Raw genomic sequence first — 25,778 nt, forward strand, 5'->3', positions numbered from 1 at the left:
TCATTTGCCGTTAAATAGAATTTTATTCTCATTTCGTGGAGATAAATGCCTGTCAGGTGATTATGAAACCCATGAATACGAGGCAACGAGGCGCCGACTACCGTTAACGGAAAATTCCGGTGAGTTTGCCGTGGTCATTTTGAGTCAAAATCGCACAAAATATCAAAGTACATATTTTCACTGATTTTTCCCTTTAACATCAGAATTTACAATTTTCCTTTTCAATTTTATAAGCCGCATACAACACGACTGTCGAGTACACAGTGAACACGAGTTAAAAGAAATTCACGGTTTAAAGAGGACCACGGCAAATGTCTTCGTGACAGTGCAGTATTTACGTTTAAGTGGAATATTTAAAAACCACAGTTCTTAATAATCCCTTATTAAATAAATTGACTTAGGTAGTATTTGAGCCTGAAAGCCTTCGGCTTCAACATTCCCAACTTAATTTCATCTCATTCTACCAACAATTCCATTTACTTTCACGATTAGATCACATTGATTCCACACTAGCAATTAGAACGGTTTTCAACTGGTTTTATTTGCCAAGCTCGCGGTTGGTATAAACCCGAACAACATACTCCACCAATCAAAACAAACATCCTGTTTCGTTCGACCAATCAGAAGCGTTACATAAACCAATAGTTGCTTCCCCAATGGGGGTTTTCCCGCGCTTGGCATAGCGCCAGGACTGGTCAAACGCATGCTCTTTATTCAAATTCTGATTGGCTAGTCGCATCTCCAGTAATCGGAGAGACACGAATTTTGCACCAGGTAGAAAACCGTTCTATTACAAAACAACTTCATTCAAGCCCTAAATCTGCTCTTTAACTTAATTTACGCCATTATTAATAACACCAAGTCAAGTTTTTCATTCAGCTCTTTCAGTTCCAACCAGTTCAGATTCAAAATTCTCCTCATTAATTTAACACGTGTGATCATTAATGATGTTTCTCTTTACCAATCTCGGTCTCAATTCGTCAACACATTAAGAAAAAGTTTGAATCACATCAATGTTTGGAAAAGAAAGACTGAAGGAAATACCTTCCTGTGACTGACTTGAGTCAAACTAAACGTTTCCAAAAATATAAATAAAAAATAATTGTTATTTGTGATTAAATTTTTCTACAACGTTACGGGAATTGTGGTGATTTGAATTCTTGAATTGATATTTTCTGATAACATTTCTTGAATGACAATATTGTGACCTCCTTATGGTAAAGCCACCATCGGAGAGCAAGGATGTGATAACATAATTTTTTTTGTTAGTGGTGACATAAAAGATTATCAGTTTGGTCAGTACGTTAATATATCAAGGAGCTGGTTGTTCGAAAAATAATCATGAGATAATTTTGATACTAATCCTTCTTCGGACAACCAGGACTTGATGTTCAGTTCTCAAAACTCATGGAAACAATTCGAGCCCGAAAACCTAGTTTAAACAACGTTCAATCATAACAGAAAAGTGGAGAGGTAAAACGTTGAAAACTTTACAACATAGGGTTAGCTACTCCACCAATCGATGGACAACGGAATTGAAAAAAAAAAAAGTTTTTTTGAGCCCAAACCTCTTCAGGTGTTTTGAGAAACGAACTAGCGCAAAATATTTACTTCAACCCAAAGAAATAAGCGACTAGAAATCTGCTCCAAATTAAGCACACCCAGTTTTGTGCACCTTGTGCAATATTGACGACTAAGTGGGCTAAACATTATTAAACTACATCAACAAAGTTGATCAGTATTGTTACGTAGTAGAATTGGAAACTGGCCACATTTTCTAGTTGCTCATAGTTTGAGGTCGCTGATATTTTATGTGATCTCTATATACGATGGATCAATAAAAATAACATTTTCAAACTATAACAAAACTATTCACAGATAAATAAAACTTTGCACATGTAATTACAAATGCAGACACTCTCTCTCTCTGAGAACTGATAGTAAGTTGATATAACTTAATTCAACTCAAAATTTGATATTCAGTTTGAGTAAATTGTAAAAGATCCTATGCTGAATGATAACCTAAATACTATCTACAACCAAATCTACACACTTGTAATCTGTCTCTTATTACAAATTACGACAGTAAAACGAGAAATCCAAGAGCAAAGAACATCTGCATCTTTTATTGCGTGACATTTGTGTGACCATATTTTTGGCTTGGGTGTCACGCAAATGTGTGCAAACATAAACCACAGCTAATACTGAGCTTCTTGCAAAGTTTTCTTACTCTGCTAATGGATCTAAAAGAAAATGCTTTCTTTTAATATGAACACAATGTTTACAAAATAAAATCTTTCTTAACCATTTTCATAAAAATTGTATATAATATAAACGAATTTAATTCAAAAAACCTTGACCAAACTTCTCTCCTGCGTAGTTTCCACTACTATTAATAACAACATAAAGCAACACCTTAAACAGTATCCACCATAGGGCTGATTATTTACCCCTTTAAGCCCCAGTATCGTTATACAAATTCTCCTTACTGGTCTTCATACATTTCATTGACAACTTATTGAAAGAACTTGTTTAAATACCACGCCAATTCATATTTGGTGATCATTTGATTAATTCTCATGACCTAAAAGCATTGTAATACACTGCGATGATGAGGAGAAATTTAAAGGTGATCACCATTGGGGCTTAAAGGGTTAAGTCTGCGTTGTCAGGGCTGTAGGTTTTAAGTTGCATATTCCAGTGAGCTACACACCTGAACCTACACCAGTCAAAATCACTCAAACCATCAAGGACCTACCCAAGGTATTCAGCTGCGACAGGTGCTACAAAGCTCATTATGGATCTGAAGTTTTCCTTCATCCAATGCTAAACCAAGGTTAATATGAGGATCCTATACGCTACCTTTAAGTGGACCTGAACTGAATTACCGGGACTTTGACAAGCTGCAGACTTTAAGACAGTGTCTAAACATGACTGAACAAACGTGAATAACAGTGTGGCTCTGTTAAGAGCACAGCTTTGTCAGAAGTTGTTTGAATTTTGTTTAATAATCAGCCCTAATGCACTTATCAATGTTACACCTAGGGAAGAAGAGGAGGTGGGCGGGGGGGGGGGGGGGGGGGCAGGGAAGATGAGGACAATTGACTTTTGAAGATTATTTTATTAAATTGGATGATCTCATTCCCTTTCAAGTATACATTGGACCTACATTGGTCTTAAATTGAACAGTCAAATGCTCCAAGGTGAGGATAACACAACAGATCAAATAACTAACATTGGCTGGTTTCACCCACTCCCCTTCCATGCTATAGGCTTAACATTGATCAGTGCAATGTGTTAAGAAGACCAAGAAAGCAAATCAAAATATCCAGATAATGATAATTATTATAGTTTAGTTGAAGTAATACTTTCTGTGGGTTTTGAGTGGTTATTTGGCGAGGGCTTGAAGGATGGCATTCACTTCTTCTGCCACTGCTGTTAGAGCGAACTCGAACTGAGCCTAAAATGGTAAAAGGTTTGAGTCAGTCAGTTACCAAATAAACTCTATCAACTGAATGAAGGTTGGGTCCTTTGTAGAAGGACTGCTGTTGTCATTAGCAGCCCCCTAGTAGGATGGAAATAGCACATCCAAGGCTAGTAGGTAAGCGAGGCTAGCCACAAGTCACCATATTCAGGTCTTTCTGTAGAGTCATGCTCTGCCTGAATTTTCCCAAACATCCCTTTAAAAGACCCTAAAGTAATCTTAGAAACCAGCAAAAAAAAACTTGCCAAGTGTTATATATGCTAAAATTATACTTTTTTCACTTGGTTTTCCTGTGGTAAGTCAGTAGAGGAAACATAAAGAGACACACTGATGGCATATATGCCACAGGCTATCCAAACAGCAACCCTTTCTGAAGCAAAAAGCAACTTTGAGCATCACTACTCCCAACTGGACACCAACAGTGCTAATTGTCTAAAGACATCCCTTCCGACAGTAGTGTCATTTTAACTGCATTAAAAGGTAATAAAAGGAGATGCACATTATGACCACCTTTCTCAGGAGGGGACAGGAGGAGCAGTTAAATGGATTTGTATCTTTACCACTAGAACAAAATGTTGTCACATTTTAAACCTAAAGTCTGTTTCTGTAAGTAACCCATTTCTCAAGCGCTGCAATAGAGAACGTGCATTAAAAAGGTGTCAATTACTTACCTTGGTTTTAACCATTGATGGTCGCTGGTCACGCAAATGCTCCACTGTAGCGGCAATGTCAATTTCTTTAGCACCTGTCAGTCAAGACAAACACAGAAAATGGCATCAATATCATGTCAGTATATTAATATATTACTACGTCAACCACCCCTTACAGACAATTCCCACTCTCACCACCCATCTTATCCACTTCGCACATCCACAGGTAAAAACTATTTTGGCACAAAGAACTGAACTTGGTCTCTTCTCATCCCTCTGCCACCCACATGCAGCAGCCATTGTGTAATGTAAGAACCATTTACCACTGACTGAGTACAAACTGAATGCTTACCTCTCATCATTTTGTTCAGCACCATATCAATCAGTATGTAGGTTCCAGTCCTCCCAACTCCTCCGCTACAGTGCACGACAACAGGGGAGGATCGGCCCCGAAAGCATTTATTCACTTTTCTGCGGGAGCAAATTATTCAGTTTAAAATAAAAGTTCTAGAAGTCCACTTATTCAAAATTAAAAACTACAGCTGTCACAGGTTCAGAAATGACAAGCAGGTTCTACTAAGCCCAGGGTTAACATAAAAATATTCTTAAGCATTAGATTTTTCTCAGGATTATTATTTACAATTGTGAAATATCACTAACTGACACTAAAAAAATACTAACAGCTAAATGTCATTGCCCCAAAGTGATGCAAAATTTATGGGATTAATCTCCCAAATAACTGGACAAGACTATGTCAAAAAAACACTTCCACTATTAGTGTGGTGAAACATCTATTTAAGGAAATTTATCACCCTTTCCTTGAGAATAACACTACAACAACGTTGCTGATAAGCTGAATTAAAAGCAAGATAATCAATAATAATAATCTACATTTATATAGTGCAAACCTCTATATAGATATATTCAGTTGCGCTTCACAACATTGTTAAAATAGAATTATGTTAAGAGCAACTAAGAACACGAAACTATGGAATGCACGATCGCCAAGGGTTGGACGGGTCTTAGTGCTAGGTAAGCAGGATTTAACAAATGTAGCACAATATGGTTTTGAAAATATCACTCTTTCAAAAATATCACAAAATTAAGTTGTAACACAAATTTCTTGTAGAATCATGGTAGATTCTGTTAACTCTGAACAGTTGTGTAAGTTGTGGTTATGTGGTGTTGTTTTTCAGACAGCTTTGGTCGAGCAGGTTCTTACCGTCTGAATTCCAGAAGAGGTTTGGGAGTTGAGGGCACATTAAGGTCCGGCCAAGAAAGGAAGTGGAATTGGGTAACTGTTCTTGTTTCACTTGTCTATAAAAAAAGGAAAATTCATAGCGAAAATCAGGAAAAAGAGAGGACAAAACAAACATTGTAATGACCGAGGTTTTCAATAAACAATTTAAAATATAAACAAGCGATACTAATGTTGACTGACGTTTTGATGACTCCATGTCAGTAAGTCCGATTACGTGGGTAGTTATAAAGAGAAAAGCGTGGGAAACACAATTTGACATGCAGAGGATATTAATTTGTCCAGACGTATAATCTCTCTTTTACCCATCTCTCAGTATGCTGGATGAATAACAAGATACACAACAAGACACATTACAAAATAATAATATCATTTTGTGTTATCTCTTCTATGAAACAAATTTGCAAAATGTCTGCACTATTTTGTCCTGATGGATTATGTGTCCCTGGAAACGACAACAACAACAACAAACTTTACTTACCAGAGTCTACAAAAAGGATTAACAATGTAACACACAAAATAATAATAGAGATACTGGCTACCTGAAATAACCTTAGAGTTAAAAATGCCAGGCAGCCAATCAACAGAAAAGATATTTTATATGTTTAGGTTGGGCATGCAAACAAACATGGAAAAAGTATGAAAGACACAGATTTCAGGTAACTACCAGTAGACTAAGTAAATTACAGTCGAGTCACTTCACTTGTGCATAACTGGTATTTTTGAAATTTTAACGGAGTTTTGAAATTTACATGTCAGTTTTGAACATTGCCATCAAGATTTCAGAGTTCCTGTAAAAATTTCCCTTGGCTAGTTTATCAATGGTATAAAGCTATGAATTTTTCTTTACAACACAGCATTAAGTACTTCAAGAATAAGTATTTTTGATCTTTTTTGTTTCTGTTAATGCCTCTTTCTCGGAAATATCTTCAGAGAAATGTTCAACATTCCATTCACATGTCAGACATTACAACGAGAAATTTGAATGCTCACTCCATTCTTGGAAATACTAGTCACGCGTGACGTGGATTGACTGTAATTAATTTGTAAACGTTAATAATTATTGAATTGCAAAACAGCATTTTTATCAAAAAGGAGCAACGTACAGAAAGCTAACAAACCTAGATATAAAGGTGTATAAACATGGCCTACGTCGATCCTACCTGTAGATTCTTCAAGTAAAAGCTCCTGACTAAGTAATCTTCACACCATATATGCTCTGACACAAGATGAACCTAAAAATTAATGTTTACAAGAAATTAATACACTGAAAGAAAAAACGGACTTATTTTAATAACTAAAGAAACAAATGGTACAATGAAAGGAAAAATTGCTGATCCTACAAGCACGCAGAACACTTGTTATATGTGAATACAGTGAATGACATAGCTCGTTAGAAAGTCTCTTGATGAACTGTTGGGACTCAAACCTTTTCTTTGGTACATGCTTCTGACATCTATAACAATGCATTTTCTCATTTTGTGATTGAGCTTAAAATTGATAATATACCAACTACAACAACAACAACAAGAATCACAAGCAAATAAATTTATACAAAAATACTTCCACTCGCATATAGCTAGCTAAATGAGGTGGGGGAAGAAGAAATTACAAATATCATACTAAATAAAATTGTAACTAAATAATAACAAGATGCCTGCTATACTGGCATTACGCGTGATGCTGGGGCTGATTCATTTATTCCAACTGTATGCTTCGCCGATTGATAAAACTATCCTTGCTAATGGAATAGTTTGAGTCACGACGATCGCGTTACGTTGTTTTCCGTGTGTTACGCGACTCAGACTATCAGCGGAAATTTGTCAAATTCCATTACGATAACGTAAGGTTCTCAATGACCTCTTTTCTGTCTCGCGTCGTGGCCTAAGACTGTCAAACAAAGCACGATTCCTTCACTAAGAACTCACCAATTTCCACCGTTTTACGTGTCGGGTGCTTCTTAGAAGTTATTCTTTCGATTTACCGCTTCAAAATGGTGAAATTTCCCTTTGAAAACGGCACACTTGAGTCCAGAACATGTTAAAACAATATGGCGCGACTTAATCCGTCTTTAATAAATATATCAAATGATGCATTGACGTCACACAGGTAAGGGTGAGTGGGTCCCCTCCCTCGCGATATAAGCGACAAGAATGGATTTTGATTGGCCTGCTGTTGTTGAAGACAATAAGAACAATACATCCCGAGTAGGAGAGGGGAGAGTTTAATGAATAAATTAATGTACCGATTTGTAGCTACGAGGAAGAAAAAAAAAAAAAGAAAAAAAAGAAATCGACCCGTTTTTAGACACGGTATGCCCCCTAAGGGCATCCCGCGTAATTATTACAACACTTGCTGTAAAAACTAATAAAAGGTAACACTTTTATTAAGGATTATGGAAGGAAGTTTATCAGAAGAGACAAATCTTTTTAATTAAATATTTTGCTTACCTCATAAATGCGATATGTGACAATTGGCTGCTGTTCCTCAGGCCAGTATCGGTGGCACTGGGGCTATAAACGAAAACAACTTGATCTTAACATTACATAACCACTATATAATCAATCAGATTTTGATATTCTCTTTGCTATGCAATACCCACCAGTCCAAGATCAGAAAGCTTTGTCAAGTTAACCATCACAACAACACCTTGTTCCCACACCATCTGGAAAGAAACAAAACAAGAGGGTTAGTTAGGGAAGTGGTCAAAACTACATGTACTATACTCGAACAGAGCCCATCATACCACAAAATAGATGGTGACCCCTACATGCAACCCCCTCAAAACCTCAAAAGATGGTGTCTTTATTGCACAGCCACCCCTATCCAGCAGTCAAAAATGACAATGAGATTCAAACCGCACTTCTCTTGTTTATCTGGCAATGCTGACCCTTGCTAGCTGAACATTTCTGTGTCAACTAAGATTTTAAAGCCAATAAAATTTTTTCTGTACAGTTCATAAGATAGGTGGTGTCTTCGACTCCCTACCCCGGACAAGGTGGGTCCTCTTTGAACAAACTTGTTATGATCAGTTCCCTTATGATTCAGCATATTCCAAGACTTAAAAAAGCCATCCATACCTTCTTAAAGGAGGCTAGACATCACTAAAATCCCTAGCAGACTATATATAAACATTTGGTAGTATTAATAGTTGCCGCAGAAATTGTAACCTCCTGAGATCTAACCAAATGGTCCAAATCGACCCACCCATCTCTTCCCCAAAAGTTGACCCTCCCTTCTTTCCTGCAAAATTAAACCCATTTTCTCTAATTTGTCATCACATTCTCCCACATGCTAAGGTTCCACTGAAAGGAGATTTCTGATGGGAAATTTCTGCTTACTATTCAGTGATGTGAACCATGCAACATAATGTCCTTACCTGCCAGAAGTCTGACACAGTATGAGCCAGAGGTCCTTGTGTCGCTATATAGGAAGGATTCTTTGGATCATGGTCCAACTGTGGAAAGACCAACAATCAATGTGAGTAACCACAAAATTTTTATTATTTTTTTTATGAACAGTTAGAAGAACATTTTTATTTCTAAGACTTCAAAGCTTCGCCTGAGAAATGTCCAGAAAAGCAGACTCTTAATGAGATGCATGTTCTCCATGATAAACATCAAAAAGTGTCCCCTAACTCTAATCCTCACCCAAACACAAATGATTTTGTCAAACATGAAGCCAATATGAAAAAGAAAAACAAGTCTGTCTAATACACATTACACATCAGAAGCCCAAACTGCTTAAATTGTGAAAGTTGGTGCACAATTGACTCACAATGTAGCTGGCATTGATGTAATCTGTTCCAGTGGCACTGGCAGTCTCCTTCAACAGAACTCTGTTATGGTCATCTACAAAATGATGACAGCAGGTCAATTGGGAAGCACAGAGGGTTGTAAGTTGGGGTAAACTCTTCAGAGGCTCATTAGGGGCACAAATCTTCAGAAATGCTTGTGGATTGAAAATTAAATAAGTGAGTTGACCTAAGGGACCCTTTTTTTATGACACATAGAAGGCTGGTAGACTTTAAAGGGGGATGGGGAGGGGGGAGGAGCATCTGAAAATCTGTTTCAAAGTGAGGGGGTGGGGGTGGGGGGGGGGGGTCATTTAAAAATTAAAGGACTCTGGTGACCCAGTGGTCACTGATACCGTTGTCACTACTTTTAAGTGAAGTATCACTCAGTTTTCTTTCCTTTTTTCCTGGGGGGACATGTTTGTTACCAAATGAGATCATCCTTTTGTAACTTGGCTAAGCTTTAAAGAAATCTTTCCTTTGACGCAAATGATGGTACTTACATGGCAGCACATCACTATAACGGTTCTTGCGAGCATTCTTCTCAAGCTTTCCGACTTCTCTGCTATTAGGTTCAGCCTCGTAAGTTTTCAGAGCCTAGAAAAATTAAATAAAATTATATGTTAATAAAATATAGTCAGATGAACTTTTCCCCCCAGAAATCAGAGAACTGAAAAAGAGAGTTGAGGACACCTCTCTCGCCTGCCCCAAAGAACCATTGAATAATTGCTTGAAATTACATGGATTGTCACCAAATATTGCCAAGGGGATTCACATTTGTTTAGAGTACACAGCAGTCAGAAGAGTTCATGAAAAGTTGGCAGCCAAAGAGCAGGGAGAGTTGGAATTTTTCTCCTAATTCAACATTGTAAAACTTGAGATTGAATACTGCATAAAAAGTATTCAAGAGTAAAACATTAATAAGGACTTGCCTCCCATTCTTTGTTCAGCCGATCCTTGTTGTTGAGGTGATCCTCCATATAGGACTGAAGAACAAGAATGTAGTTTTCAGTTTATAAATATGTGATATACTGTACCATCAATGCCACTGAGCAAAATACATGAATACTATAAATAATTATTATCAATAAAATTTAGCCTGCATACTTGCAAAGGTTGGCTTATTTACACTACAAAACAGCTTAAATTTATAACAGTGAGGGAATTCCCTATCTATAATGATCACATGAATGTTGTGCCACTAGCACGTTAATGACACAAATGATGGATCACATAATTAAACTCTGCAGTTTATGTTAGAATGCATAGGTGAACCCATGAACTTCCTTCTAAACGTTAGCCCAAGTAAGGAAAAGGGAGACAACACGAGGCAAAGGAAAATCTTTGGCCTTATCAGGATCAAACCTGCAAATCGAACTCCGGATTTGATCAACCGTTGCTCTACTGACCAAGCAATGACGCCTCAGAGATTTTTTTCTTTGCCTTGTGCAGTCTCCCATTCTTTACTAGGGCTAATGTTCAGTATTTAAGCACTCTAACATAAAAAGATCATACACGGTAATAAACAAGTACACAGCACTGTGTTATGGTGCAGTTTCTTTTGTTTTGCAGTTTTTTTTCTTTTTGTTATGTCAGAATCCTGAAGAAACTTGTGACACTTAGGACAAGAATAGAAATGCCATAGCACAGAAGCACAGACTTTCCTTTTTAAGCAAGAAGAAAAACAGAAAACATTTGTTCACAGGCCAACCAATATACAATACATACCAAAACCACATGCCCAGTAGAAATGTCCATATTGGGGACCACGGGCTCCTCACTCCTGAAGTAGAATCAAAAAGAAATGATGCAGTTTCAACTTGTTCACTTTGCTACAGTAGAATCTCTCACAAGCAACACACATTATTTGGGTTTAAGAAGGGGTCTTGTTTGTATAAAATGGCTGAATACAGTGAATATAGTGTTACTTTGCCATACCATGAGTACTTGGGAGCACGTCCAGAGCCCAGTCCCTTCTCCTTTTCTTCATGCTGCAGGGGTGTGGTTTTTACAGGTGCACTGTCCCATCCTTGGGTGGCACGCAGTTGACGACACAGCTCCTAAGAAAAATTTAGCAAAAAACAATGTTAAAACTGCCTCCCCTGGCACTTGTCTGAAAATAGCTTTTTGTCAGTGTCTGAGCAAAAATCTGAGCACCCTGCCCTGGCACGGGCACTTCCTCCAAGGGAAGTACTTGGACACCGTTACTCGGCACGGGCACTGGTCTGAAGAAGACTTTATCAGTTCCCATGCTTTTCCCCTCATGCTTCCCTGTGATACAGTAAACAAAATGGCAGGCGCTAAACTGACAAATGAGAACACGGCTGCTCCTTGGGTACCAAGGGTTCTGAACGTCCCTTTCAGAGACCAGACAAAGGGCCCTAGCACGGGCACGTAGTTTATCGGCTCAGATGCAACTAACAGTAGTAAGATAAAACTTCATATTCTCACTCAATTTACCTGGTAGTCTGCGGCTGCTTCTTGGCCAGGCAGGGTGACCGGCTTAAAGGCCTTTGATTCGTTATGTCTACAAAAAAGAAAATACAGATACAGTACAAATTGCGGTCAACCACAAATATTAATCAAAAGGGATTTGCTCTAGCCTATTTAAATATCCGCATTCATAAACTGATTTTTTCTCTTGATAATGGAGTCAAGATGACTCTGAAACGTCGAGCCCTAAACCACAAATATTGCACAGTAATAATATTATTGATGGTCCTAAAGCTATAAGCGAAACTGTCTTATGTTGAATTTTAGGCCAGTTTTTTGTTTTGCTCAAAATTGTCTGAAGTTTTGCATGCTCTTTTTTTCCCCACTGGTTTATGCTTAGTTTTTTGGAAAAAGCAAGGCCAAAATATTGAGTAAGCGAAGGAAAAGCAAAGAAAGAAGTGAAACAACAGACACTTTGATTTGGAGCACAAAAAAACAACAACAACAACAACAGTGAAGAGAACATGAAAAAATTCAGGAACTTCTGCGTGAACAAAAAAGTACACTACATATGGATAAAACTGGATGTGACACGGTTAAGCTCTCAGCTTGCCCTTCAATTAAGGTCGCATTCGATCAACTATATTCTGGAATAAGAATAAGTGGAATAGCCACTTGATTTCTTTTTTAAAGTAAATTTGGGGAGACATTTCTGCAAACGTTCACTGAGACATGATAATTTAAGAGTGATTTTGTACTCCGACCAGTAACTCCAAAAACCTCTTATGATGGATTTCTTGTCATCATTGTTTGTACCCCTATTCCAGGATAGGGTCAATTGATAGCACCCTAAAACAGAAAAGAATAAAAACTCCTACCTTCTCATGAGGAGGTAAATTGCTACTGCTGTCAAGACAACTCCCGTCACACAACCAACAACGATAACAGTTATCAGGAAATACTTGGGCTGCTGAGTTTCCACTGATCTTTTAGGATGTTTGGTTTTCACATTTTTGTTCTATAAGTACAAAAAAAATCATCACTGTTAATGAAAGTTACAGTGAGAATCTGAAAAAAAAAAAGATGAACACTTCAATAAATTTTTATTTGGCTTTGATAAGTCACATTTCACAATTGTAGCGACTGAATGAGAATTCAAACACAAAAAAATGGATACAAACAGACATGGACAGAACGACTTATAAATAACTTTTTATGCAAGTAATAACATTTGTCCTTCATTTTCCCTTGTTAAGTTAAACTTGGCATTCAAGGTTCTCCGATCTGCAAACTTAGCATCATCCATCACATTTCAATAAAATGACAGTCAGGTTACTTTTTATCTGTTATATTTGATTGACAACTCTTTACGACTTTACCCAGTCTCAAACCTTACACCTAAGGTGTAGCACATCATTCTTACAATAGACATTTTAATATTTGAGTGGCCACCTACAGCCGTAAGTCCCTCAAGTTGAAATATTAGAATCACACCACAAACTTAGCCAGATAAACATCTAAAAGACTGCACTTACTGGCGGCTTTATATTGAGATGGATATAATTTATGGTTTTAATGTAACAGTTTAAACCCCCTCCCTCCCCTCCCCCATAAAAGGTTCAAGAGCCACCCCATTTAATGTAGTAATACAATGCTTCAAGACCAGACATCCATAATGTTCATTTGAATGGTGAAAGCTTAGAATTTGCTTGACAGAAAAAGAGGGAAGTGCCACACAATTTAGACAAATCAGCTTCAACTTCTTTTAACAGAGAAAATACAACTAAAAATACATACAAATGCACATTGTAGCTGAAAAAAAAGTTTGGGATAAAAGAAATATTGATTCAAGATTTTGGTTTCTGTACAGAGCAAAATCTTGTGTATAATGAAAAAAAAAAATGCTGCTTCTGCATGAAAGAACATTCCTCAGAAAATTAGAAACCTTCTAAGATCCAAGAGATTTGGATGAAGTGCTTTCTTTCAGTAAAAGATGGTTTCAGTGAAAATTGAAAACTAAACCTCACCTAGAATATCTGGCAGAAATATAAGCAAATTTAATTTTGAAAAAAAAAAAAAAAAAAAAAAAAAAAAAAAAAAAGATACATGTAGTACATTTGCCTATGTATAATTTTGTTTTCATAGAAATGTGTTGATATCATGTACAAAATATATACTTAAACCTCATATATTTGAAAAGAAAGATTCAAATGTAGTTCAAACATAAGCTGAAATTAAAATTAGCATGAAATCAGTGAATACAAAATCAAAGTTTTGGTTTACACAATACAATCTTCAAAATCTTTAAGTTGTAACAAATTTCAAAAGCCATAACAAGGACAATCTGAAACTGAAATTTCAAAATAATCTATCAGGATGATATTTACAACAAAAGTTTCCTTTCAGAAAAAAAAAATTGAAGAGAATCAAACAATATACAAGTCAGGAAGTATAGAGGTTTTGATCAAACAAATAATGATTGTGAAAAGGATGACAATACTACTTTATCATAAGCTGTGACTAAAAATAGGATTAAACAAAATGAAGATTATGTTTCCTTTCTTCAATAAATTACTGAATTAAATTCAAAGGATTAGGGCAAAACACAGAAGTACTCACATAAACTTCATATTACAAGTGTAAGATTTCATCTGGAATTGGCAGAAGGTTTCATTCAATGAAAACCTTTCTTATAATGCATAATTAACTATTTTCAAAGATGAAAGCCTTCAGCTGAATTCCTAATTAATCCATGCAGATGTTGATGAATGGAACTTGCATAATTAATGATTGCTTCTATATAAGGTCGTAGCAGGGCAAACATTCAAATTATGTTTTGTATATGTAGAAAACTTGGCACGGAAGCAAAACGTTTTTTCTATTTAAGTTCAGTTTAACACCCATCTTTCGGTTGTTGCTCAAAATGGTGAAAAAAAATTATACTCACTGTAACTTAACTTAACTTATCATTTCTGACACTTATTGATTTGTGCTAAACTTTTTACCTAACACTCTTGTTATTATATTTTCTATTTAGTTCATTTCACTTTTGGGAATTGTACCCACAGGGGCATGAAAAACGTTTCTATTGTTTTATTATCCACATACTTCCACCTCCCTTTCCTACTTTTGACTTGATAAGGACGTGAAGTAACGTTGAAACGTCATCAGTTTTTTAAAAGTTTTTCTTGTGTATTTTAGGAATGTCTTAGCATTGAATTTTGCCAGGAAATGCTATTCAGAACCTCCTCTTATATACCACTACAGTGTATATTACCATGTTTAAATTATGACCACAGACGAGGCTGGATGTCACCAAGATTTGCCCAAAGACTTTCTTCTCAGTCTTTCAACTTCTTTGAGTATTTTTAACATAATTAAAAGAGTTATATATGGTAGTGACAACTAGGCTCAATGTAAGATCTGTAGTAACTCACAGTGGAATCTTCATAATCAACTGCCTTGATCTCCAAACCACTGTTCCTTACCACATCATCCTTCACACTTGGCTCTGCAAAGACATTATTTTGCTCACATCAAAAATGGCTCTCATCCTAAAAATTTCAAGACCAATAACTTACAAACAATAATTTTTGCAATTGATTGACTATGAGTATGTCAATTTATCCCAAACAGTGCAAAAAAGTGAAATTTCTAGTATAAAACAGCTGCTTTGAACCTCACTATGAAAGTAGGGCTAAGTGCAAAGCTTTTGGTGTGAAAATTAGAATTATTTCTTTCTTAATGAGGTTCAAAGCAACTCAGAAATGGCCTATTAAAACCTCCAATTCCAAACAGCTAACTTTGTTTTACCCAAATTACCTTTTTCAATCCTTTTAGCAACATCCCCAGGTTCTTCAAGGGTGTATTTTGTTTGCGCCATCTTTAGCTTGACTTTGCCATCATGGACTCTGTTGAAAAAAACGCAGTGAGAACACGCAGTAAAAAAAAACAACTACAGAAAGTGCCCCAACTTTCCATTTAGCATTCATGTACAGAAGTATTTAACAGTTACATGTAGTAGTTTATTAGCTTTAAGAACACTTCACGCAATTGTATAATATTCTAACAATTTCACACAAGTCAATTCCATTTTAATACTTTTGACAGTCAGTATAAAAAACTGAAGGGCTTAACTGCAAAAAGGCAAAGGTGACAGTTTGGTCTCAGAATCCACATTTCTCTAAACACTCTCTACTTTGGCCTCCAGAGGATTATCACATAATTTTAAAATACAGTTCTGTAGTTATCTTTTGACCTTGACGCCTCAATTCAATGAGTCAAAATTACCTTATGATTTTTGCTGAAAACTTAAGAAACAAAAACAAAAGAAGACCTGAAGTGTGGTTGATTTTCTTTTCGTTTGCTTTAAAGAGAGAAGAAAAGAATTCACACATGTATTGCTTCTGATTAGTTGATTCATTTTTAGGCTAAAGTCATAAGCTCACTCACTGAATACAGAACTAAGTTCCTGACATAACAACCAGCCTGTGTGCCAAATCAGAGAATATTTGAAGACATTTGGGTTCTAATGCCAAATCAAGACCTTCAATATTACTGTACATGCATCCTTTTTCCAGCAAACCCTCCATGACTGGTTCTTATAGCTTCGTATTTATAATTTATAACCTCAACAAAAGAAGCTTTATGTAGTAGCTGTTAGTTTCTTCCTTCGCCAAGTTAAGTAAAGTTAATTTGATGAACTTTCACTCACATGCCAACAAAGCTCACTTTCTAATGAATAGTCTTGCAACAGACCAGGCTTAATGTAACACTACACTCAGTACCAGAATTGCATGCTACACAACTTGACTTTGTTATAGAAAAGTAAAGAGAAATGTTAGGAATTGTCTTTTTTTTTAACTGCTGGGAGATTAAAACTTAGCATCGAATAAGTTAGCTTACTTTGTCACTTTAAACATGGGGGATGGTGCGTTGTTCCAAAGTGCATTCTGAAGCGCGGCTGCAACTATTTTGGCTTGGATTGGAGTTACACTGTGTAAATTTAGAGTGCACCAATGAACATGTATGCATAAATGTACTACTGTGCGAATCAGAAAAGCATGAGCATTAAATGGTTATTACTGGCCATGGAATGAATCTTGTGGGGCACAAATCGCACGAGTGACAAACACACCACAAGCCTGCATGATTTGATCTTGCTCGCTTATCAAGGTATGCATGAAGTAGGTCATCAGTGACGACAATGTGTTGTTCCAGAGCCAATCAATCACAATACTTAAACACGTGCCCACAATATTCATATTAATTCTTTTGTTGTTGTTATTGTTGTTGCATTGTTTGGCCAATCAAAGTGAAAACTATTTCAGGGTCAAGCAATAACAGATATTAAGTATCCCCGAAAATAATATTTGCTTATTTATCTACCTCTGAGTCTTTTAAATTCATGTTTAACCACACTGAATAGAGAAGACATTATTAAAAGAATGTAAGTGTTATGTTGTTACATGCATTCAATCTTTGTTGGCCGTTGACATGTTTGTGGTAAATAACTTACTAGTCTTTTATTATAAACAACACTTAGGTAAACAAATTTGATGTTCAGAAAGCTCTCAGATCTTTTGGTTGATCTTGTTTACAATTTACCATTGCTTTAATCATCTAGTGACCTTCAGTGATAATATTTTGGACTAACTTTTAAAGAGACTATATTACATAACTTGACCAACTGCACATCAGTAAGTCAATTTTGCTTTGCATTATTTTCCTCCACAAAACAAAGGGATTCCAAGGTTCCCAACCCAAACTTGAAGAAAGTTGTCTTCCTGAAGCTTTCCATTATTTTCATTTGATAGTTTACTTTTGTATCTTCAAAATATTCAAAGCTCAACTTTCCCCGTAGTGACAAACTTACTTTTTGTTTAAAGACAGCTTGATGTTGCCTTCTTTGAGACCATCAGAATCGGCTGAATGTAAAAAGAAAGTTTGTTGCATCAACAAAAGTAACCACACTTGTATTATCATTACTGACTAGAATGCGGCTAATTATGCCTAGCCCTTTCACTCAGGATTAGATTGTGCTGTTCCAACAGACAGCAAGCAAAGGGGACACCAAAGGGACCGGAATAAGCGTTTGTATTATAGAGGTGTCCATAAGGTAAGGTTCCACTATATATAGTTGTAGATGTATCTTAGGTTTCAATGACACGAGTTTTCAAATACAATCAAATCAGTGATCCACACTTCAATTCTCCCCCTACTTCTTCCAACTGTTTAACATTTCTTGGATGTTAATTGTTAGATGGTTTATCAGGATCAAAATCCTCTATTAGATAAGGTTCTTTACTTTCCAAACCTTTCCACTTGAAAATGCATTAAAGCTGCCAAGAGAAATCACAAGCTAGTCATTCATTACAATTCTTACCTTGTTCCTTACTGACTTCATCTCTGGCATCCTTCACTGGGATGAAGTTGTCTTTGTACAACTTGGAAGCTTCCTCCTTCTTCACCGCATTGGGAACTTCCACGATGGAGCTCTCACGTTGGCTCTGGAAGAAGTCCTCCACGCGTTTGTACGTCTTCTCCGGATTCGGTCCCTGGTCTATATCAGCGTTCACCTGCTTGACTTTTCCTTTCACCATGACTTTTCCTTCTCTAGCTTTGGTGTCAGAAGCCTCTGCTCTCGAAGCTTGCTTTTCAGTTTGCATGTGGTTGTCTTGGAGACCAGAGTTATCTCTAGAGTCTGGTGCAAACTCGCGAGATAAAGGCACTGGTGGAAGTCTCTTTTCACTGTCAGTGGAAACCCCTTCAGAACTGAGGATCTCACTCTTCTTTGAAGACAAGTCTACATCATTACTCTCAGAGTCACTAAATTGTCTTGAATTGTCATATTCATTATAATTGTAATTTTCCGAGGAATCCTGTTGATCATGTGCACTATCTGCAGCACGATTACTAGAAACCTCTCCTTGTCGTATATGTTGCTTGGATTTTAATTTTTTATAATTCCTGGTAGATGTTTTCCCTAGACGTGAACGTGAATTCTCCTTAAGTCCATGCTTTGCATTAATTTGGCCCCAGTTCTCAGGGTTAATTGGTGGTAATGGCCCACCATCATGGACTCTTTTATCTTGGCCAACACCTTCAACTGGCAAATACGGTTCTAAATTCTGATCTTCTTCAGTGTGGTCATTGTCATTTTCACGTATGAACCAATCGGAATCCTCTTGCCTGATGTTATCTCTGTTGTCAAATCCTCGCTGGTACTCATTCTGATTGAGATAGTAATCGTTAGCACCAATTTGTTTCACTTCTCTGTGGTAAGATGGATAATCTGCAATAAGAAGGACATCAAATAAATGAGAGATGTATTTTTTAGTCAGTGACACAGGCAAACTCTGAAAAAGAAAGTCTGGGTTCTACTAACAGGAGTCAAAGCTACTGATGACCTTCCGATTACTACTTCCGATGTTCTACCATTGAGCTAGAGGAGACTCATGGGAGTTAGGGCATTGTTGCTGACTGCAAAGTACATCTATCACCTACAGACTTTTTTTCCATTTTCTCCAGACTTTAACTTTTCTTTCACACTTTTTCTAGGTCTGGAATGCTACTTTGCAAATTTCCAACCTTTTTAAAGAATTCAAGACTATGTGCAAACCTGGGGTGCTTACCATTTACATGGAAAACCCAGAAATTTCAGTTGGAAAATCAAATGGTACCCATCATTCCATTTGGAGTACTTCTGAAATTATGGGATTCTGGTCAAAGTGATGCATTTTTATCACTCCTTTTGGGATTTACAGCTCATGTTGCATGTTGTCCATCTTCTGTCCATCTTTTGTTAAGACAAGCTAAATCATTTCGTATTTATGCCGAAAATTTTCATCCGGGTGGTTTGCGTAAATGGTAAGCATCCCTGGACCACAGCATTGACGACAGAGAATATTTCATATTGATATTAGCCCACCCTTACTAAAAACAATAGCAACTGAAACACTCATGGCCGATGACACGAGCAGCTCTTAAAGAGCTTCTACAGAGCTGAAATACTATAAAGGACAGTTAAAACACACAAACACACACTCAAAATGGAGAACTCCTTTGTACACCATGATGAGAGCCTTTATAGTACAGTACTCACCTGACTGACCAATAATGTTCCTCCTACATAACAGAGTATCTGTAGGTGGAATCAGGTGTAATATTGATGTTACAACAAATCACAGATTTATTATTATTATTATTATTATTATTATCATTATTATTATTATTATTATTATTATTATTATTATTATTACTATTATTATTATTATTATTATGCAGTCTAAATGTACATATGCTAACATCATTAGAGCAGTTTTCAATTGAGTGTCGAAAGTAATTTTGCGTTTGCCTTTGGTTTTGCAATGCTACGCTCTGTGATTGGTTAACAAAACTCGCGCCACTTTCTCAACCAATAGGAATCCAAACCAAAACCAATCGCGTTTGGCCTCACGCGTTTTTCCCGCGCTTGCCACCAGTTACATGTATTTGTTTCAAATTCTGATTGGCTCATTCTGTTGTTTACATCTGTTGCGATTGGCCAGAGTAATTACCTTGGTTTTGGTTTTACGACACTCAATTGGAAACTGCTCTATTATTGTAAGTAAAGGTTTTGTTATACACAAGCAAATAAAAATTAACGATAAAAACAGACGACATTTCCAAACTATTTGCGTGACATTATGTAACTATTTCTAACAGTTTATTTTAATCATTTTGAACTTGAAAATGGTGTCATGACGACCCTGAAACATCGTACGTTTTTTATCGTTAAGTTTTACTTGCTTATTACTATTATCAGTCACAAGCTATATCATACTTATTCACAGGAGTTTGCAAATTTTGTCTGTGCCAGATTTGTACCATGTCTTCAATCTGTGCTACCAAACTAACCAAGATTAAAAAAGGATTCACTAAGGTAAGCTTGTTTGGCTTCACTGCAATCTCCAAGATTTTCTTGCGAGTTTTTAGATAAAATAAAACAACACCCTGTGTTCTATGCAATAATCACTGCCGCTGTTAAAACTAGCAGATAAGCCATTGAATTGGAATGCAGAATCCAGGAGAAAAGTGTTAGCTATCTGTGAGAACATCTGAAAATGGACTGTAAATTATCATTTGACAGTCCAGTCTAGTTTATCTTCAGCCAATAACAATCCTAGTACCCGTACTTTTCTAATCCAAATCACGACATACTTTTTGTTCTGTCGTTGAAGTTCCGAAAAAACTGACTTTATTGATGAATTACCAGTAAATAAGTATTTGGTCCAAAATATCTCTAGGCTCAAGCATGTGAGATACAGCCTTCAAACCACTTCAGAGCTATAATTTCACCCAATTCTTTTAAACCTTTTGATGTCTCTAAACTACTGATACCACTAATATTGCAAAAAAATTTTCTCACTGTAATAAACCAAAACTTGGTTTTAAAACAATGATAATCATCCTTGCTCTTGCTTTATTCGTTTCATATTTCTTTGTATTATATTTTTATTCATTATTCTACTCTTAATTGTCACATGGCTCTCGATTTTTCTGAAACCATACGGATAGAGGTTTACTAGTTTATAAAAATTCCATCATTTTTTTTCCTTCAGTCTGGACAAATGTAGTACTTAAGGAAACAACAACAAACAAGAAAGAAAAAAGTCAGTCCCAAATCCATGGTTCAAATCCAAGCCACCGGCCGACCAGCCACGCAATGGAGGTTGCCAATGGTCAATATTTAACTTAAAGTATTGCAGAATATCACTGAAATCTGCTAAAACAGAACGTATGTCAAAAAAGAAGAGATACAGAAGATATACAGGGTCCATAAGGACATTGTTGTGGGCTGAAACGACACAAAAATACAACACAACAGCCAGTTTGATTTAAATTTACTTTTGGATTGACTTTTTATTTCCCTGTGTGTCATATACCACAAACAATTTCAGCTAAGAACGGCTTCAGAAACTACTGAGCTCTAGATGGTAACATCAGGTTAAACAATTTATTAATTCTCATATTTAGTCATATTTATTGCCAGTGTGAAACATTTCCATGAATCAAAATGAAAAATCAATGCTAGAAGACAGTGGCTTTATTTGTGAATCTCCTCACATCATTTGCTGGTTTTTGTCAAATCATATTTCTTCAAATGATGTGTTCCTTGAATAAAAAACCCACTCAAATAATCACTTTTGCCTGTGAGCAAATATTTTAAATTACCCCCCAAATGAATAAATGAATCTTGAACAACCCCCTTAATTGAATAACAGAGAGATTATACTTCAAATTATATTTACGGCAAACAATCAAAATGACCATGTGACCTTGTTTATCCTACATTTGCCGCTTGCTGTTTTCAGTTCTCAGTAAAACTGAGTAGCTCTGTGCAGCATTGAATAACACTATTCTCATCTATGTACTCATTTATGCCCAAAAATGTGAATCTCATGTTTAGGCCATTTGCCGTCAAAGCGATTCTAAATATCTCTGTCATGTATCCTCTCTGGGAATAGATCTAGACAGTCGATGGTATAATTTAATACATTACATCGACCAGCCACCAGTAAAGAGACTGTGGTATATTATGGCTTGCCCACACTTTCATCATGGAAAAGGAAATACAAGAATTTGACACAAAATGATTCATACAAGATAGGCTTGAAACAACCACAGAATCATAAGCAAAATACAGAAAGGGAGGCACATTACATCACCTGTTTTAAAACGTCACAGACAAAGTCGAACAAATTTCTAGGTTACTCTTCTCTTATTAATCCGTAAATCTCAATAAACGTGTACAAATATAATACTGAGCCAAATTCTGAAAGCTTATAAACGGTTTCTAGGGAACAAAGAGTCACATAAATGCTGGGAATTATTGACAAAAACTGATACAAAAAACTAACCCGGAAGAAAACTGAATTTTAGCTTCGTAGGCACATACAATGCATACACGTATCAGAAAAATCTCGAATAAAATTTACATCAAGACAGAACATTAAAATAAGCTTACCGCTTGAAAGAGTTCGATCGACAAGAGAACATCTAAAAAACGCTGTACAATTTTCTGTTTTTTGTACAGTATGTAAATAAACGGAGCGATAATCTCATCAGGAAAAAACAGAAGTGCCTTTTTGGGGTGACGAAAAGCGCATTTTTTACAAAGTTATTCAAGGAAGTTCTGTACAAATTGCGCTTCCGAAACATTTATGCAAATGTATTTCTTTCTAATCGACTGTCGATTGGGTTCCCAAGGGTATTACAACGAAGTTATTTCGCGCGCTATTCAACAGGGAAAAAAAGGAAATCTAACACAGTAAAATTAAATGAAATTTCACTAGAACGGTAGCTATGTTGTTTTACATATAAACACTGAAAGACAACGAAAAAGCTTTTCTTTGCCCTTAGGCGGGAGACCTATTCATCCCCATCCAGTCAGAACGAAATTAATCAAAATCAAACAAAACTAAGACGCTAAAGTTGCGTTCGATTCCTCTCAAAGACGCTTTGTACAAGCTTTCTTACCAAACCGTCACTACCAAGGCCGATTTTAACAATTTACAGGCAAAGGAAAACATTAAAGTGGCACACAGGTTTAAAAATCCAGTCGGTAACCGCAGAATAGTCAAACAGATTGGATCAAGAGAGCGCGATCGAAAATCAAAGACCAGGGCGCGAAGAACTCCATTGTACTTTAACTATTAAACGAATTTCTACTTACAAGCATCACAGTATTCGCCAACGTCACAATCCCTCGAAAAGCGACAACCTAAAGATTCAAAAAGGAAACAACATAAATAAGTCGATTCTTCATGCCTGAAGATCGAGCGCCCTCGAATCCTTGATCAGCATGAGAACAGAACACACTTCTCTTACCGGCCACTGGCGAATCTCTAAGATACCCAAAGTCAAGAATTAAAACCAGCAAGAGAAAGATGTACTTCAGGTTTTTCGAATCCATGGGATTCCATGAGATTTTGATGAGGAGGAAGAGTTTCGGCGGTCAAAATATGGAACACATCACCGACATAAAATTCACCACGGCCATCTTCGATCAGCCATCAACAACAGCAAGTAGGGTCAAATCCCCGGATGTTTATTTGTTGTCGGAAGTTGTCGATCATCGATTGTTCCACGAACCAATGAGAACACAGCAAATCTTGTTTTCCCTCGACCATCTGTACATTTTGACAAACTGACGCAAATAAAACTGTATTTCTCAAACGCCTACGTAAAATTTCCTTCTCTGTCAATTTAATTTTTTCTTCTTCTTTAGAGAGTAATTTCCCACAGGATGAAGCTTGACAATTTCTTTCGCACACGCAAGTGTCTTTGAAAACAAAAGCTTACCGGTAAAATTAAAATTCGGCAAAATAAGGAAAAACGAAAATTACACTTTTTATCAAGACCAATATGCAGATTTAAATAAATCGTAAAGAGAACTATATCGTTCATATTTTCTTTCCCAATAATAAAAATAAAGTATTTTTAGTTTTCTATTAAAAGCTTTCTTTCCACCACACGATATTTGGTGATATTTTTTTGAGCGGCTTTGGTGATTTCGACCCACGCACCCAAGCCAAGATGGAAAGATATCTGCCCGAAATATTTGATTCAATTCAACACGTACGCCCATGAAAAGCCTTCTCTTTAAAAGTATTAATCCTTAAAAAACCACCGGGATTTTCCTTTTTATGACAATATGGCAAATTCAACCAATTTTTATCTGTAAATCAACCGGTATCTTGAATAAACACAGCTTCTTGCGTAGCAAAAACGCGCGCGCACTCAACTCGCATGTGCGTGCGCGCGCGTGGTGGAACACGAGCAATATTTACATTATACAACGGGTAGTCGGTGTCAACATCGACAGTACGAAACGACAAGAGACAAACATACCGTATTTAATTCACGTAGCCTCTTTCTTATAATTAGCTCCCTTTAAACTCTACATCATCTAAAAGAAAAAAGCCCCCCCCCCGCCCTCGCCCTCCACAAAAAAATCCCTTACGATATTCCAGTCATTCACTTCCACTTAACCATTGCAAACGAAGCACCAATACGTCAACCAATCAATCACTCTTGAGTTAAAAACGAACTTTTAGTTTCACTTTCTTTTACAGGAATGTTTGTGGCCAAGTGCGATGACTTCAATATTTTCCAATTTTACTTCCTTGTTTTCGTCCTTTCCGATCCGCTGCCGTATTAAAGGTCAGTCTTACCGTGTATAATTTATTAAGGAGTTCCCAGACTGTGTACACCAGGAGGAAGTACAAGGGCTAGGAGCTCCTGATGTACTTCAAACGGAAGCCTGACGTTTTAGCCGAAAAGACTCCATATGAAAGTGATAGTATTGATCGTTGAAGGCTTTGGGGGTTGGAAAAATTACTATTTTTGATACCGAGTGCGGTGTTAAATCTAAAACGATCATCGCTAGAATTTGGAAGATTAACAAGTCCCTTGCCATTGGTGTCTTTTATTCCCTCCCTCCCCTCCCCCCCCCCCCCCCACACACACACTCCACTCTCCGTTGCCCCCTTGCCCTCAAGATGAAGTTATTTAGCTATCCTGGGGTTATACAGCGACAAAATCTGTCTGCGCACGGTAAAATTATAGATATATACATGAATCAGGAGTCCGATACAGAAAACCTTCTAAGTTGTAAGTTTTCTAATTATGAGTTCCTTGGGGTGATTATTCCAGAGAAAAGCTGTACTGTATAAATAACTTGTAATAAAATCTACACTCTCTATAATATAAACTACAGTTAAGATAGTGTTCTTGACTTGGTAGAACCACTCTTGTATAGCGTCACGAAGATCTTAAGACCTGAATTTTCGGTGTAAACATATTACAGAGACAGACTTGGGGCAAGCTTATTGACTGGGAAAATACAGTGTTCCTGGGAATATACACCGTGTGAACGCTTTTGAAAAACAGGACAAAAGAGAAATATTCCAGGGAGAGCATCGTTCAAGGTTGTTAAATTGTTGATTGTAATTCCTCTTAGCCATTTTGCTGGCGATATATCGGACCACGGTACTGTAGTCTAATTATAAATAGCTGACATAGAACCATATACTAAAGGTAATCAAATACTCGACGTATCCGTGACGTCACACAAGGAACATTTGAAGTGCTGGACTGAACATAAAAAGTACTGGA

General features: G+C 36.7%; 1 protein-coding gene across 2 annotated transcripts; it reads right to left on the reverse strand.

Moving 5' to 3' along the window:
• Positions 1-23,695, reverse strand: LOC146455488 (uncharacterized). 2 transcript variants are annotated; one of them, XM_085094122.1, is made up of 23 exons: positions 23,490-23,695; positions 23,335-23,382; positions 19,723-19,761; positions 18,004-18,912; positions 17,494-17,545; positions 16,524-16,613; positions 15,441-15,529; positions 15,056-15,129; positions 12,497-12,636; positions 11,646-11,712; positions 11,124-11,245; positions 10,914-10,968; positions 10,118-10,171; positions 9,689-9,782; positions 9,170-9,243; positions 8,772-8,849; positions 7,995-8,057; positions 7,843-7,905; positions 6,556-6,627; positions 5,357-5,451; positions 4,487-4,605; positions 4,156-4,229; positions 1-3,460 (listed from the first exon to the last, which is right to left on the reverse strand). In XM_085094122.1, the coding sequence occupies exons 1-23, from the start codon at positions 23,572-23,574 to the stop codon at positions 3,389-3,391; spliced, it is 2,628 nt and encodes an 875-aa protein (XP_084950248.1). In that variant the 5' UTR covers positions 23,575-23,695; the 3' UTR covers positions 1-3,388. The 2 variants fall into 2 exon arrangements, with proteins under 2 accessions (XP_084950248.1, XP_084950249.1); XM_085094123.1 differs by lacking the exon at positions 16,524-16,613 and having other exon boundaries at positions 23,490-23,694.
• Positions 23,696-25,778: the final 2,083 nt, after the last annotated feature.

The sequence above is a fragment of the Pavona decussata genome, unplaced genomic scaffold (genome assembly GCF_977016875.1).
Source record: "Pavona decussata unplaced genomic scaffold, jaPavDecu1.1 SCAFFOLD_273, whole genome shotgun sequence".
Taxonomy (NCBI): Eukaryota; Metazoa; Cnidaria; class Anthozoa; order Scleractinia; family Agariciidae; genus Pavona; species Pavona decussata.

Bases quoted from the DNA above. Each gene is read 5' to 3' on its own strand.
- LOC146455488 (XM_085094122.1), bottom strand. From the start codon at position 23,574: ATGGATTCGAAAAACCTGAAGTACATCTTTCTCTTGCTGGTTTTAATT. The intron at 17,546-18,003 runs GTAAGAATTGTA...TTTTACATTCAG, and splicing joins TGAAGTCAGTAAGGAACAAG to CCGATTCTGATGGTCTCAAA. The intron at 4,606-5,356 runs GTAAGAACCTGC...TTGCTCCCGCAG, and splicing joins CCTCTTCTGGAATTCAGACG to AAAAGTGAATAAATGCTTTC.